At 37.4% G+C, this 17,783-nt stretch overlaps 1 protein-coding gene across 1 annotated transcript in view; it reads left to right on the top strand.

Annotated features, from left to right (window-relative positions):
* Positions 1 to 17,783, top strand: part of SCAI (suppressor of cancer cell invasion) — a 179,220-nt gene that overhangs the window by 141,606 nt on the left and 19,831 nt on the right. The window contains exons 15-17 of the mRNA XM_049895361.1: positions 12,799 to 12,871; positions 16,040 to 16,213; positions 16,403 to 16,503. Of these exons, the coding sequence (XP_049751318.1) occupies positions 12,799 to 12,871; positions 16,040 to 16,213; positions 16,403 to 16,503 (348 nt within the window). The remainder of the gene's footprint in view (positions 1 to 12,798; positions 12,872 to 16,039; positions 16,214 to 16,402; positions 16,504 to 17,783) is intronic.

Below are 17,783 nucleotides of genomic sequence, written 5' to 3'. Positions count from 1 at the left end.
CTTCCTGTCCATATGAAAGATCTATGACTACATTTTTAGTCCCTGTTTTTTGTTTTAATATTGTTATCTTTTACATAATGACATCTTTGTTTTCCTGTTTTTAACATTGTAGCTTTGATTTATTTTTGCGATTTCTTTATCTGGGTTGATATCTTGTTCTGTCCTGTGTTCTAATATTGGGTTGTTATCTGATGTTACTGATTTTCTAACCAGAGGACTCCCTTTAGTACTTCTTGTAAATTTGGTTTGGTTTTTGCATATTCTGTAAACTTATATTTATCTGGAAATGTCCTTATTTCACCATCATATTTGAGAGACTTTTGCTGGATATATAATTCTCGGCTGGCAATTTTTTTTTCCTTCAAGGCTTTATATATATCATCCTATTACCTTCTTGCCTGCATGGTTTCTGCTGAGTAGTCCAACCTTAGTCTTATTGACTTGCTTTTGTAGGTGACTTCCCCTTTATCCCTAGCTACTCTTAAAATTCTCTATCTTTGGTTTTGGTAAGTATGAGTGTAATATGTCTTGGTGACTTTCTTTTGGGATCTACCTTGTGTGGGGTTCGATGAACATCTTGCATAGCTATCTTCTCATCTTTCACGATATCAGGGAAAATTTCTGCTAACAAATCTTCAACAATTCTCTCTGTATTTTCTGTTATTTCCTGATGTTCTGGTACTCTGATCACTCATAGGTCATTCCTTTTGATAGAGTCCCACATAATTCTTAGTGTTTCTTCATTTTTTTTAATTCTTTTATCTGATTTTTTCTCAAATCTGTTGGTGTCAAGTGCTTTATATTCAGCCTCACTAATTCTGGCTTCCATTGCCTCAATTCTGCTCCTATGACTTTCTATTGAGTTGTCTGGTTCTAAAATTTTATTGTTAATCTTCTGGAGTTCTTTTTGCTGTGTCTCTGTGTTTTCTTGCAGCCTATTAATTTTTTGATTATGCTCTCCTCTAATCTTCTTACATTCCTCCATTGCTTTGTCTGTGTGCTCCTTGGCTTGTGTTGTATTTTGCCTGATCTCCTTCCTGTTCTCTTGAAGAATTCTGTATATCAGTCTTTCGTATTGTACCTGTGGTAACTCCAGGAAGTTCTCTTCATTCAGAAGATTTTTTTTCTTTATTGTACTCATCAGACAGTTAGTACACACATTGTTCTATGACATTAGTGTTAACAATGCCATGACATGTCAACACTCTCCCTTCTCAACCTTCGGTTCCCTATTACCAGCTTTTCTGTTCCCTCCTGCTTTCCAGTCTGTGTCCCAGGGCTGGTGCACCCCTTTAGTCTTGTTGTGTTCCATGGGCCTATTCAATCTTTGGCGGAAGGGTGAACCTCAGGAGTGACTTCATTACTGAGCTGAAAGTGTGTCCCAGGGCCATAGTCTGAGGGTTTTTCCAGCCTCTGACAGGCCAGGAAGTCTCGTCTTTCTTTCTGAGTTAGAATTTTTCCTACATTTTTCTCCAGCTCTTGCTGGGACCCTCTATTGTGATCCCTGTCAGAGCAGTCACTGGTGGTGGCTGGGCACCATCTCGTTGTTCTGGACTCAGTGTTGTGGAGGCTGTGGTAGATGTGGTCCATTAGTCCTTTGGACTAATCTTTCCCTTGTATCTTTAGTTTTCTTCATTCTTCCATGTTCTGAAGGGGTGAGACCAGTGGAGTATCCTAGATAGCCATTCACAGGCTTTTAAGACCCCAGACAGTACTCATCAAAGTAGAACATGGAACATATTCTTTATAAAGTATGTTATGCCAGTTGAGCTAGATATTCCCTGAGATCATGGTCCCCACAGACTTGAGCCCAGCAGTTTGGTTCCTCAGGGAGTTTGGAGGTTTATATGGAGCTACCATGACCTTGCCTTGTACAGGTTGTGCTGACTTCCCTAGTATTGTGTACTGTCTTACCCTTCACCAAAATTTCTGCTTATCTATTGTCTATGAAGTGTTTTTCCATCCCCACCCCTCCCCTCCCTCATAACCATCAAAGATTGTTCCTTTTTATATGTAAACCTTTTCATGAGTTTTTACAGTAGTGGGCGCATACAATATTTGTCCTTTTGTGATTGACTTATTTCACTGAGCATAATGCCCTCCAGATTCATCCATGTTATGAGATGTTTTCCACATTCATCATTGTTCTTTATCCTTGCATAATACTCCATCGTGTGTATGTACTACAGTTTATCCATTTATCTGTTGATGGACATCTAGGTTGTTTCCATCTTTTTGCAGTTGTGCATAATGCTGCTGTGAACATGAGTGTGCATATCTCTATTCGTGTGACGGTTCTTATTTCTCTAGGATATGTTCCTTTAGAAGTGGGATTGCTGGATTATTTGGTATTCCTATTTCTAGCTTTCTAAGGAAGCACCATGTCACTTTGAAAATGGTTGTATCATTTTGTATTCCTACCAGCAGTGCATGAGAGTTCCGATCTCCCTGCAGCCTCTCCAACATTTTTTATTTCTGTTCTATTGATGAATGCCAGTAGTGCCGGGGATGAGATTGTATCTCATTGTGGTTTTGATATGCATATCTCTAATGGCTAGAGATCATGAGCTTTTCCTCATGTGTCTTGGCCACTTGAATGTTTTCTTTGGTGAAGTGTGTGTTCATTTTGGAAGATTTCTTGATTCCTTGTTTTGGGAGGTTGCTAAAGCTATTGTTGTCTGCTTCCTTATGTGTTTTGATATTGATTTTTTGTCTCCAGGCCATCAATAAGTTATTGTATTTATTTATTTTATGTTTGCTTACTGTGTCCTAGCTTCTTGTTTTGTTATGCCCAAATAGGCTGCTTGAATGAGGTAGTTTTATTACTGGAGCCTTTGAAGCTTTAACATCCTGTCACCAGGTGGTTAGAACTGTTACTAAGTATATGAGCCCATTAATCTGTTTCCTTTTCTTGTATGGATTCAGCTCAGGTGTTCAGGTAGTCAGTCAACAAGTGTGTGTTGCAGGGTCTTAGCTATAGTCCTAAATGAGCAGGGGTGATTCGTGTAGGCACAGGTGTCTGGCTACAGTGGGGGGTCATGTGCTGAGCAAGGCAGGGGGCTGCCCTGAATTCCCTGCTTAGGAGAGTCGGCAGATTATTTTCTCCCTGTTTGTTAATCTGTTCCCTCTCCGAGGCTGGGAAAATGGCTCTGGGTGCATGATGGGTCCTACTTCCGGTCCAGGGGATGTGGCAGTCTCTGAAGCTGGCTCAGACCCAACACCCAGCAAGAATGGGGCAGGTAAGTGGGAGAGAGGTTTTTCCCAAAGGGGTGTTTTTTGATCCGTGTGGTAGGTTAGACACGTGCACTTATCTTTTGCCGATGGAGCGCCCCTTTTTGCTGATTCTAGAGGCCTGAGTAGACCCTCTGCTGCTTGGTCTCTTCCAATGTGGAAAACGTGTCCTGAATGCCACTACTTGCCTCACCGCTGGCACCAGTCAATCCCAGCCTGCGGGGTGCCAGTTCCAGCCGGACCTGGTCTTGGCAAGTCCTTGCTGCTTCTGAGCCGTCTCTGCCTCCCCCTGCCACTGAGGCCAATACTTCAGCTTTGATGTTGAGGGCCCCTAGATTGTCATACATAATCAATTCACTTGTGTTTTAAGAGGAACCACAGAAAGCATCCTACTACTCTGCCATCTTGGCCCCGCCACCATTGATTTTTCTAGGATTCATTCCAGCATGCTACTTGGATGAGAACTACTCAGTCAGAAAGTTCCACGAGGTTATTAAAAACAGCGTTCTCCTGCTCTCTTTCCCCATCTCCATTTACGTCTTCCCAGAGGGCACTGCTTACGTCTTTTTTAGCTGATTATTTTGGCCTAGACATATTCACCAGAGAACACTTAACTATTCTCCTGCTTGGAATGTAAAGGTCTGACTACCAGCGTTATGCTTTGCTTTCCCGGAAATCTGTATGTATGTGTGTATACATGTATTTGTATTTATATGTACATGTAGCTTTATGTTCCCAGTGCCTCACACTTAAAATATTCTTAATAAGTACGTGCTGAATGAATAAATGAAGGTAGGGGCCATTATCCTTATTTTACAGATGAGGAAATGGCCTATGGAGGATAACTTGTGTTATTGATACCTGCACAGGTCTTTGTCATTTTGAAGCCCGTGCTCGTTCCACATTTACAAAAAGAGAATTTCTGCATGCTAGTCTGAACCTCATTTCAGAGAGGAATAGTGATTGAAATACCAAGACTTACGTAAAAAAGTATGGTCCCTATTTTGGCCTTCAAATTTCCATCATGGGTAGACTAGGAAAATGTAGTAAGTGTAGCAGTGGTAAGAGTAGAAGAAAAAAAATGACCTTAGTTGTCTCGGTAAATCCTTCTTTTTGCTTTGCTTTCTTTTCTTTGAAACAAGAAAATCCTTTCAAGCATTTAAATATTGATGACACAGCTGCATCCCTGTACATGAAAATGACTTCCATGTTCGTCGAAACAGGCATATTTATCTAAACAGCCTTGTCCTAAAGTGTTTGACTGAAGTCTGCAGATTCCTGCAGTCTGTTCAGGCATTTACCTTCATAACAGGATTAAGGTATATGGGAGTTCTTCTGCCAGTCAGGCTCTTATTCCATGTTTTTTGCTGTTTTGGAAGACCTTCTCTTAGCTCTTAGTGTTGTGCAGTTATACTGTGATATATCTAAATTTGGTTACTTTATATTTATCCCGTGTGAGATTTGTTGGATTTCTTGAATTGCTAGGTTGGAGCCTTTCATTATTGCTGGAAAATTCTTAGCCATTATCTCTTCAGATATTAGATGTGCCTCAGCCTTTCTCTCATCTTCTTCTGAAACCGATTAAACATTAATTAGGCATTCTCACTATGTCTTCTACGTCTCTTAACCTCTCCTATATTTTCACCTTTTTGTTTCTCTGAGATTTGGATAATTTCTTCTGATCTTTTAGTTCACAAATTCTGTATTAGTTGTGCCTGATTTGTTATTAAATCCATCTATTGAGTTTTATATTGGTTATGCTATTTTTCATTTCCTTAAGCTCTGTTTATTTCTTTTTCAAATATTCCGTGCCACTTTTTATAATTTTCTATTTTTGTTTTCACACTTGTTTTTTTAATAACTTAATGAGCGTATTTATTTTATAATCTATATCCGATCATTCTTATATCTAAAATCTGCTTTTGCTGTTTAAAAACTCCCTTTGCTGTTCATGTGTCTTTGTATGCGTGATGTTCTTCTCCTTATCCTTAAATATTTTTGTGGGAAATTCATTGACACTAGGATGAAGGTGTCTTCATCTGGAGAGGATCTGCATTTACTTCTGAAAGACACTTAGAGGTACTACTAGTTTAAGACCAGGTTTTTGCAATCACCTAGGTATGTGAATTTGGGCTACAAATATGCAGGAAGGCTGATTTATAGTTACAGCCCTGGGGGACTGAGTTTTTTTTTTTTTTTTTTCCCTCTCTTTTGAGCAGCACCAAGAAAATTTCCTCATAGTCTCCTAGGGGATAGTCGTTGGAGGAGGGAAGGTGTCAGGTTTATTTTTCATTTGCCCTTACACTGAGGGTATAGCCCTTTGGTATTCCAACTTAAGGTGGGGTGGGTCTCCTATTAGACTCCCATTTGGGTAGGCACTAAGCTCTGACTGTCCCCTTCTCCAACTGAGGCGTTCAAAACCTAGATTCAAGTTGCTGGATTGCCTGAGGGCAAAGGAGATTTGGAGTTTGCTTATTTTCTCAGTCTACTCTGCTGGTTTTTCCTCACCTCTCACTTTTTATTATTGGTGTGCTCTGAGACTCAATCCTTGTTCCTCTTCTCTTCTAGCTACAACTGACTGCCTTGATGCTCTTACTTATTCTCATGACTTTAATTATGATCTCTATGCTGACAGTTTCCAAATTTATATCCCTAGCCTAGACCTCTCACTGGAGTTCCAGGCTCTAATATCATCTACCTACTCTACATCTCCTGGAGCCCTATTGGTGTAGTGGTTAAGAGATACAGCTGCTAACCAAAAAGTCAGCAGTTTGAATCCACCAGCCACTCCTTGGAAACCCTATGGAGCAGTTATACTCTGTCCTATAGGGTCGCTATGAGTCAGAATGGACTCGATGACAACTGGTTTGGTTTTTGGAGCCCTGGTGGCGGAGTAGTTAAGAGCTTGGCTGCTAACCAAAAGGTCAGCACTTTGAATCCACCACCCATTCCTTGGAAATCCTATGGGGCAGTTCTCATCTGTCCTTTAGGGTCACTATGAGTCAGAACTGACCTGATGGCAGCAGGTAGGTAAGCACTCCACATCTCAAATTGGTAATTCTGATAGGGATTGAAAACTGAGCATGCTCAAGACAAAATTCCTGGACCTCTTTCACTCAAAATTTTCCCCGTTTCAGTTAATGATTATTGTGCTTTCACAGTTGCTCCAGCCAAAATCCTTGGTTTCATACTTGACTCCTCTTTCTCTCACACTCTGTATCCATTTCAGAAAATCCTGTTGACTCTAACTTCATAATATATCCAGAATCCCACCACATATTACCACTTCCACTGCCGTTACCCTGTTCCATGCTACCATTATCTTGCACCTGAATTCTTGCCATAACCTCCTAGTCTTCCACTTTCTGCCTTTGCTGCTCTGTAGAGTGTGCCTGCTGCTAAGATCATGTCACCTCGGTACTTAAAATTTCCAATCTTCATCTCACCCAGAATAAAGGCCTTATGTTGTCTGTCCTCATCTCTCCTCCCAAAAGCCTCCCTGATTATCTTGCCAGTATCCTGATCATTCCATTCTCTTCCACGCACTGACCTCATGGCTGTTCCTCAAACACAGCAGGCAGTCTTCTGCTCAGGGTCTTTGCATTCTGTTTTCTGTGCCTGAAATCCTCTTCCAAAGATGTGTATCTGCTTTGTTCTTCAAGTGTTTGATCAAATATAAGCCCCTTAATAAGGTCTTTCCTAAAAGCCCTATTCATTCTGTAGCAATTAGGTATGACTTTGAGCCTGTCATTTGCCTTTTCTGAGTCTCTTTTTCCTCCTCTGTAAAATGGGGTTGACAATACTGATCTAACAGGATTGTTACGGTTAGAGGTTAGGATCTAAGAAAGCTAGAATAGTCCCTGGCATGTAGTTACCCAAAAAAACCACACCAAACCTGTTGTTGTCAAGTCAGTTCTGAGTCATGGCAACCCCGTGTATTAGCACTCAGTAAATGGTAGGAATTATTATAATAATGACACTATTTCAAGACAAAAATAGCACACACAAAAGAAAACTCTACTTCAGATCATTTGATGAATATAGATTGAAAGTTTTTAATAAAAGAATAGTAAATAGACTAATTAATAGAATAATCTACCAAAAAAGTTTATCTGAATCGTGCATAAAGATTAAGTATAGCACTGTCAGTTGATATTATATGTCAGTAGGATAAATAGGAAAGATCACATGTTTATATCTCAATTTTCATTTATAAAATCTAATAAAATTCATTGCCCATTTTAATTAAAATACTGAACTTATAATGAAGAGCTTCTGTATTTACTTTGTACTTATTGAGAAACACTAGAAGTATCCTTAATTAAAATAAGCAAGAAAAAGAGAATGCCTGTTATTACCGTTGTGATATAATCTTGTTTTAGTCCTGACCAGAATTTCATAGCATAATAAAACAAAATAATAAAAGTTATACAGAATGTAAAAGAGGACACAAAACAGGAATAAGAGATGAAAATATTATAAAGAAAAAGATGAAAATCATTAATTACAGATGATATGACTTTATGTTTAGAAAATCTAAAAGAATTACAGAAAAATTAATATGAATACAAATTCACCATAGTGGTTAGATATGGAATGAATACTCAAAAGTCAGTGACAGTCTTATATATGAGCTATAATCAGTTAAAAGTTCCTCAATACATATTTTATGTCTGTACATTTACCATAATTTTTCTTAAACATAAGAGCATCAGATGGTAAAATCCAAATATGGTACAATCTTGAGACATTCCCCCAAAACTTGCAAATAAGGAAATAAGATTATACCACAAAAATTACTGAATAATGAAGACTAACAAAGACATGTACCCTGAGAGTATGGCCCATCGATACCTTTTAACTAAGCACTGAAGTCACTCCTGAGGCTCAACCTTCAGCCACAGATTAGACAGGCCTATAAAACAAACACTAACACATGTAGTTCAGCCAAGTATACAAGACTAAATGGGCACACCAACCCAGGGGCTAGAATGAGAAAGGAGGAGGGGACAGAAGAGCGGGATGAATGGAAATGGGGAACCCAAGGTCGAGAAGGAGAGAGTGTTGACATGTCACGAGGTTGGGAACCAGTGTCACAAAACAGTACGTGTATTCATTGTTCAAAAAAAAAAAAGTGTAGTGCACTATACAAATTTAAGGTAATCTCTTTCTAAAAAAAAAAATCTCTTTCTACTGATGTGTAATTATTATACCTCAAATGTTCTCTAGGGGAGAATAATCAACAAAATTAAAATTTATTCCCTCTCTTTAGTGCCAGTAAAAAATATATATATATATCATTTAATAAAATAATTTTTTAATTAAAAAAGAAAGACTTGTAAAGCATCCTTAAAGAAACTATTCAAATATAATCTGATAGAAGGATTAAAGTATAAGCGTCAGAGTTCCCCAGGACTGTGCCTATATTCAGTGATTCACGAGGAGAACTCATAGGGCTCAACATAAAGTCATACTCACTGCTAAGATTTATTGTAGCAAATGGACACAGCAAAATCAGCAAAGGGAAAAGGCACATGGGTGAAGTCCAGAGGGACTCAAGAGCAAGCTTCCAAGGGTCCTTTCTTAGTGAAGTCACACAGGATGTACTTAATTCCTCCACCAACAAGTTGTAACAACGTACGTGAAATGAAATGTTGTTTACCAGGAAGCTAATTAGGGACTCAGCGCCCAGAGTTTTTACTGGGGGCTAATCACGTAGCCCTTTCTGCTTAACAGGTACCAAAATGCCAGACTCCCAGAAGAAAGCAGGTTAAACATAAACCATATTATTTGCACAGATTAGGCATACTGAACTACCATCAGTTCTGCTAGTGGTGAGAACCTTCCCAAAATTCAAGTTCCCGACACCAGCCAAAGGCCAACCTTGTAGGCAGGCCTTTAAAAGGATGTTAACATTTTTCTGTACAGTATTAAAAAAAAGAAGAGAGGTTGGTCAGTAATGAAAGCAAAGAAAAATGAGAACTTGGGAAATAATAGCCACATCATTTTAGCATAATCTGAGAGAGAACGTGCCATGGCCAAGGATTCATAAGCAGTCTCTACAGTGTGAAGGATTTCCTAAAACTGCCTTATCTTGGGAATACTCCTTAATATCATCCAACTTACTCCTTTATTTGCTTATAAGAAATTTCTAATTTATCTTAACTGTTTAATTTCTTGTTGTTATATTCACAAAGTTGGGAAAAAAATTTTTTAAAATGTTGTGTGAACTCTCTTTCCTCCCACCCCGCCTCCAATTCATTCAGTTCCCATCTTTCCCTATAAGGCTATACACACACTTCTGTATCTTGCATTTTTCCACTTAACAAGAAATGTTGGAGATCTTTTCCCATCTGTTCATGAAGACTTTCTTCATTCTCTCTCTCTTTTTTTTTTTTTTTTTAATAGTTTATAGTATCTCATCACATGGTTGTGTCTTAGGCATCTAGTGCTGCTGTAACAGAAATACCACAAGTGGATGGCTTTAACAAAGAGAAGTTTATACTCTCACAGTCCAGTAGGCCAGAAGTCTGAATTCAGGGCACTGGGCTCCAGGGGAAGGCTTTCTATCTCTGTCGGCTCTGGAGGAAGGTCCACGTGATGCATCAGTCTTCCTTGGTCTGGGGGCATCTCAGCACAGGAACCTCAGGTTCAAAGGATGCGCTTTGCTTCCGTCCCTTCTTTCTTGGTGATATGAGGTCCCCACTCTGCTAGCTTCCTTTTCCTTTTATCTCTTGAGAGATAAAAGGTGGTACAAGGCACACCCCAGGGAAACCCCCTTTACATTGGATCAGGGATGTGACCTGGTAAGGTGTCACAATCCCTCCCTAATCCTTTTTAACATAAAATCACAATTCTACCCTAATCCTCTCTAACATAAAATTCCAATCACAAAATAGAGGACAACCACACAATATGGGGAATCATGGCCCAGCCAGATTGATACATATGTTTTTGGGGGACATAATTCAGTCCCTAACGGGTTGTGTCATAATATACTGTACCAGTCCCTTAATGCTGGTCATTTGGTTGTTTATAGCCCTTCACTATTACTAAGAATGCTGCAGGGAATAACTTTGAACTTATGTTCTATTACAGGTTTGAGAATATATCTGTAAGTTAAACTCCTAGTTGTGAAATTGCTGTGTTAATGGAATATGCATTTGAACTTAACAGATACTACCAAGTTGTCAGTGGTTACGAGCTATGGCTGCTAACCAAAAGGTCAGCAGTTTGAATACACCAGGCACTCCTTGGAAACCCCATGGGGCAGTTCTGCTCTGTTCTGTAGGGTTGCTGTGAGTTGGAATCGAGTCGACGGCAACAGGTTTTGTTTTGGTTTCACCAAGTTGTCTTCTAAAGATTATACTAATTTATATTCCTGTCATTTACATATCATATTTTAGTGTTTCCTCATATTCTTGCCAACAGTGTGTATTCTTAAACTTTTGGAAATTTTGCTAAACTGATAGGTTAAAAAATGGTATCTTAGTATACTTTGATTTCCTCTTATTATCAGTAAGGCTAAGCATCTTGTCTTATATTTGAGCCAGTTGTATTCCCTTTTCTATTATCTTCCTCCCACTTTTCTATTGGGTCAATGATCATTTTCTTATAGATTTAGAGAAATTCTGTCTATATTAAAGAGATTAACCATTTGTCAGATGAGTTACAAATATTTTCCCCAGTTTATCATTTGCTTTTCATTTAGTTTATGCTGTATTTTACCATGCAGAAGCTTTAGGTTTTTATTCTAATTGAGTTTATTAATATTAGTTAATTGTAATATTCAGAAAGGTCTTCTAGGTTAAAAAAATAATTTGCTTGTTTGCTTATACTTTCTTTCAGTTATTGGTTAATGCTTTACTTTTAAATCTTTGATGTATTTTAAATTTATCCTAGTGTATGGCAAGAAGTATGGAGCCAACTTAATTTTTTTCTAGAATGGCTATTCAGTTTTTCTCACCAGTTTCAACTGTCATCTTTATCATATATACAGTAGTTCTGTATGTTTGGGGGTCTAATTCTGGACTTTTGATGCTGTTCCGTTGGTCTCCTGCCTACTCTTGTGCTATCTTTTTTTAAAAAATGGTGGCGAAAATATATACACCAAAAATTCACCAATACAACACCTGCCTCCTTTAAAATTCATTGACACTGATTACATTTTACATGTTGTACCACCATTATTGCTTTCCTTTTCCAAAATTTTCCACCACCATTAATATAAACTCAGTGCCCCCAAAACAAAAGCTCCCCCTTTACTCCTGCCTCCCATTAGTAATCTTTTGGTTTCTGTATATTTGCTTATTTCATATAAGTGAGATGTTATAGTATTTGTCCTTTTGTGACTGGCTTATTTCACTCAGCATCGTGTTTTCAAGGTTCATGTTGTGATATGCATCAGAACTTCATTTCTCTTTATGGCTGCATAATATTCCAACATGTATATATACCACATTTTGTTTATTCATCAATCTGTTGATTGACATTTTGGTTGCTTCCAACTTTTGGCTCCTGTGGAAAGTGCTGCAGTGTACACTGGTGTACAGGTTTCTCTTTGTGTTCCTACCTTCACTCCTGGGTATATACTTAGGATTGGGATTGCTGGGTCATAGGATAGTTCTATGTCCAACTTTTTGGGGAACTGTGTGCCACCTGTTTTTAATTACTAAGACTTTCTATGTCTTATCATCTTGTTCTTTTTCAGAATTTTCCGGAATATTCTTTTCCCATATGAACTTTAGATTTAGCTTTTTCAGTTGCAGAGTAAAAGTACATTTGTGGCTATTTTTATTGAGATAGGGTTAAATTTAAATAAATTAATGACATCTTCAGAATGGGTTCTTCTCTAAGAACATAGCATGTCTATTTGTTCATGTCTTTATTATTAACATTCAGCAGTATTTTAAAGTAATTTTTGTTTTTTTCATTTCTTATTAATCCTAGGAGTTGCTATATAAATGGTAGGAGTTTTCACTTCCTTATTGCTTTGCCGAATAGTCAGATTATGAGTTTACTTCCCAGATAGATCTGCCTTTAGGGAAAGAATATCCTTAACCATGAAAAGAATATTCTAGTTTGAGCGTCAGTTTAATTCTTTCTGTAAATTAACATATAGACATTCTGGTTTTTATGCATCATTTTATGTGAATGGTTAGTATGACCCACATTACGAGATGGATCCAATCCTTACATACCAGTAAATCAGGTTTTGGAGCCTGTAAGGCTGGCCGAGAGCCAAATCCTAGATCTTGGAAAATTCCCCGTTGTAAATACTAGTATATGTCGCCCCATGAGGTGGCCTCTTGGCAGACAGCCAGATGACCTCACCCTGCAGACATGTGTATTTTTATTTTAAAAATCAGTAATTCACTTAGTAAACTCTCCTGTATTAACTGAGAGCCTTTAAGAAAGCCTACTATGCATAGTGGATATATATGAATGGCAGTTTCTTCATCTGTAACTGGTATTTCTCTAGCTGGTTATGAGTAAAAGGGCCTAATCTGTGAGTAACTACCATTGGTCCAATTTTTAATGAATATTTTAAATTCTTATCTATTACAGAATTTCACAAACTTATTTGGTCAGCCACTAGTCTGCTTGCTTTCTCCTACAGCATATCCAAAAGCTTTACAAGGTATGTTTTGTTATTATGTGTTATATCCATAGGTTGCAAATGAACAATGACTATTAAATAATACTGATCTTTGTTTTTCCCTCTCATAATGATCACTTGTGTTTAATGTGGCAGGTGTCAATCTGAAGTACACTCAGAAGCCTTGCCAACAGCCATACTTCCTTAATTTGTGCTACGGTTAAGCCTTGAGATAATTTTAAGAGATATGATAAATCATCCCTGAGAAAAGGGTGGTTTTGTCCCCTGCTGTTGGGGAATTCATGATTTGTGAGTTTTAAAATTTGTTTTACAGGTGTTTGTCCAAAAGCTAAGATATCATCTATCTAGCATGATTCCTTGTGTTTTTAGCTACATATTTTAGGCATCTTTTAAGACTGTTAGATTTCTGGTCTGGAAAGCTTCTCACCCTGTGCCTAAGAGTTAGGATAACATAACTGGCACCACTTAAAGGGTTTCTTTTATTCACGTTTTTACTTTGTTGTACTTTGGAAATAAAAGAACCTCTTGTAAGTCTGCCAGAGAGACAGGTCAGTGTTGTAGCCATTTCTCGGATGCTGAGAAATGAAATACTTTTTGTCCTTAACAATTTATCCTTAATAAATAACACATAAAATCTAATTCTAACTCCCAGTCATTTAGCTAGGTAAAATACTAAACAAACCTTAACGCTGTTTTAGCAGTACTTGTCACTGTTTCACTATCTCCCTAACTGTGAATAGTGCTGATGTCTCTCTGTGGGAGATGGCATTTTACTGCTACTTCCCAGCCAGAAGTCCTGTCTGCTGACATAGTTTGACACAGGAAGTGATGGTCAGCATTTGAATGCCTGAGAGAAGCTGGAGACTTTCACCGTTGTTTTAAGGTAAGTTCTGCTATTTAACAGGGAAAAACATGTAGAAATATTAAGTTCATGTATTCAAAAGTCAAATTATCCTGTATTAAGAAGTAGAACTTACCTTCAAACAACGGTAAAATTCTCCTGCTTTGAGGACTTGTTATCCTGTTTCTTATTTCTGGGTGAATGTAACACCTCCCTACTATTTGAGAGTACTTTTTGCTATTAATTTGTCCTGTTAAAATACACCTTTATTTAAAATCACGTGGTCTAATGCATTAATACCAAGATTATTTAGTCCGAAAGGCTTTATTGTATAGAGGATAAAAATACAGACTCCGGAGGCAAACTGACTGAATTTGAATATCAACTCAGCCACCTATTAGCTGTGTGACCCTGGGAAGTTAACTTAACCATTCTGTGCCTCAGTTTCTTCATCTATCAAATGGGGTTAATAATAGTACCTAACTCATAGAATACTAGGTACATAATATATACCTATTATATTTTAACTATTATTATTATTAATATACTTATTTGTATTACATGTCCTTAACTTATTTTGGTCCAGTAGCCTATCTTTTGTGCTATAAAACTTAGACCTCTAATACCTTAGATGAGTTGTTTAATTACATAAACAGATTCAAAATTCTTTTTTGAGAAATCTTTTGGATTTATCCACAGACATTATTGCGAATCATTTTTGCAAAAGGGAGTTGGCCCTCCATCTGAGTGCAAAACTAGCAGATACCAAGTATTTGGAATATCAGATTGGGTTCCTGTACCTTTGGCATCTAAAGCCTACTGTTCTCTCTTTAGCCAAGAGTTACTTTACTCATTCTACAGACATTACTGGAGATGACACACCAACCAGACAAGCACAGTTATTGTTCTCACAAAGCCAAATGTCTAGTAAGAGATATAGACAACAGTGTAAGTGTGATATGTTTCATAGTAGGAAGCTCATGGAACACAGAAGAGGAATACCTAGCCAGCACGTGAGGGTGAAGGAAGTGGATAAAATGATATGTAAAATGAATGTGAAGGATATGTGGAATTAGTTGGGAATGGGGGGATATGGTTGAGCAAGAGTGTCCCAGCAGAGAAATAGCATGTTGCTAAGGCCCTAAGGTGAGAGACTTTATGATACATTTAGAGAAATTAAAGTAGTTCCTTCTAGCTAAAGGGTAGAGTTGTAGATTGTGTAGCTGCATTATTAAAAAGCCTTTTAAGGTTTATTAAGAGGCTTAAGTGGAGGACAGTGGGTGCCATCAAAAGATTCTAAACAGAGGAGTGCCATGAAAGGACATCGAGCTAACCTTGTAGAGAATGAATTGGAGAGAGGCATTGATGCAAACACGGAGATGGTGGTGGCTGGAGCTAGTACTACGACTGGGTAGCTGGCTCCAAAAAATATGAAGGCCATGTAAGCAACAGGACTTGTTGATGGACTCGAGGCAGTGATGGATTCCTAGTTTTCTAGCTGGGGTGTTGGAAGAAATGAACTTGATGAGAAGCAGATTTGCAGAGAACAAAAGGGGAAAGAATTTGTTTTCAATTTTTGACATGTTAAGTTTGAGAGCTAGGTTGACTATGTGGTCTAGAGCAATGTTGTCCAGTAGAAATATAATGTGAGTCACATGTTAATTTAAAATGTTCTAGTAGGCACATTAAAAAAAGCAAAAAGAAACAGGTGAAATTAGTGTTGTTAATACATCGTTCTGTACTAAGTCTTTGAAATCCAGCGTATGTTTTACACTTACCAGTGCATCTCAATTTGGACTAGTCACATTTTAAGTGTCCAGTAGCTACTGTAGGACAGCACAGTTCTAGACCTAGGGAGTTCTATCTAGGCTGCAGAGAGAAAATTGGGAATCATTAGGAAAATAGAATGACATCATGGGAGTAGGTGAGATCAGCAATGTGTGTGGACAATGAAAGAAAATGCTGACATTTAAGGACTATGCAGAGAAAGAGCAACTATCAAGGGAAATGAAGAAGATTGGCTATTCTAGTATACACCAGGCATTTCCATCGTGAATTGTCTCTGATCCAGCACTTTCTGTTTTGGTGAAATTTGTTACTTGGATAAAAAGTACTAAGGAATATGTTTGCTTTCCATTTCTCTTAAGTTTACTAGGTTCTAATGTTCAGCAGAAAGCAACATACCTGGGCTATGTTCTTGTAGTTCCATGCAGAATCTGCTTTGTTGGCTTATGATTTAATGATACAGCTTTAATTTTATAGGTTGTCAGTATGTAAAAATGTTCCTCAAATGTGTCTCTTATAGTTTATAAAACTGTTGTCTATATATAACATGTTTGTTATTACAGATCAGTCTCAACGAGGTAGTCTCTTCACTCTCTTTTTGAACAATCCTCTCATGGCCTTCCTGTTTGTCTCTGGATTGTCAAGCATGCGTAGAGGCCTATGGGAAAAGTGTCAAGAATATCTTCGAAAAATCAACCGAGATATTGCTCAGCTACTGACTCATTCACGTTCAATAGGTACCCTACTAATCTAACTGAACACTTAACAGAATGTACCATTATGGCTTAATCTTGTTACTTATTTTAAATTGTTTGACTTTTTAAAGGTATTTGTCCCAGGCAGGAAAATTGGGAAGGTTTTCCTCCTCTTTGACATTTATTTTTCATTTAAGCTTCCTTTTACTGTCACCTTTTTCCTCTTTGCAGATCAGGCATTTCTTCAGTTTTTTGGAGATGAATTTCTTCGCTTGCTTCTCACAAGATTTATCTTTTGTTCAGCCACCATGAGGATGCACAAGATTTTTCGGGTAGGCAAAGAGTATCATTAAAGACCAATTTTACCATTTAAGTTAGGTATTTAAGAATTATGTGTTATAGTTTACCTGAATTGAATAAAGTTTGGACAAATCCAAAGTAATATTTACAAATTAATATATAAGGTATAAAGATTAACAATATAAGTCACATCCGAGTAGCTCCCACCCAGTCAAGGAGTAGAACATTTTCATTACCTTTGAGGCCCTCTGTAGGTCCTCTCTGGTGCTATCCCTGTCCCTCTTCCTTTCAAATGAAACTGCCATCCTGAATTTTATGATTATGATTCACTTTTCTTTATAGTTTTGTCACATGTATTTCTACATGACTTATGATGGATCCATATTGTATATTTTCTTTTACAGCTTGATTTCACTCAGCATTAATATTCCTGAGACTGAGCCATATTGATGACTGTAACTTTCATTCATTTCTTTTCACTGCTACATGGAGTTCCCTTATTTGACAATATATCACAAATTACTTATCCATTTTACTGATAATGGGTATTTGGATTGTTTCTAGTTTTTTATTATTACAAATAATGCCACTGTGAAATTCTTATATCAGTTTACTGGTGCACGTGTGTAAGATTTTCTCTGGGAAATATACCCAGTAGTGGAATTGCCAGGTTAGAGGATATAGGCATGTAAGTGGTTGTATCAATTTACATTCCGATCAGCAGCGTGTAAGAGTTGCTGTTGCTCTAATCCTTGTCTACATTTGTTGCAGTCATATATTCAGTTTTATGTGAATCTTGTAGGTGTAAAGTAGTAGCTCATTGTGGTTCTAATTTTCATTTCCCTGATTACTGTTCAGGTTGAGCAGCTTTTCATATGTGTTATCCTGTGTTCCTCTTCTTTGAACAGTGTATGCAAGTATTTTGTCTCTTTTGCTGTTGAGTTTGTTTCATTCTGTGTATTCATGTATCTATATAACATTGCTCATTGAGGTTTACAAATGTTGACCGTTATATTTTCACTTCCATAAGTAAAGCTTGGTTCGTTTTCAAATATATTTGAACATTTATAGAAGTCTTTTGTAACTTAGTTTCAAAGCATTGTTATTTTTTCATCATTATGATAATTTTAATATGTGAAATAATGATACAGTAGGTACCCATATACTCACCATGTAGATAGTGCAGTTAACATTTTGGTATATTTGCTTTCTCACATATTTGTCCATCTGTCCATCCCTCTTCCCATCTATCATTGTATCTTATTTTTATTCATTTTGAAGTAAATTGTGAACATCAATAGATTTTACCCTT

The sequence above is a fragment of the Elephas maximus genome, chromosome 9 (genome assembly GCF_024166365.1).
Source record: "Elephas maximus indicus isolate mEleMax1 chromosome 9, mEleMax1 primary haplotype, whole genome shotgun sequence".
Lineage (NCBI taxonomy): Eukaryota > Metazoa > Chordata > Mammalia > Proboscidea > Elephantidae > Elephas > Elephas maximus.
This window is presented reverse-complemented; position numbering and strand designations above follow the sequence as displayed.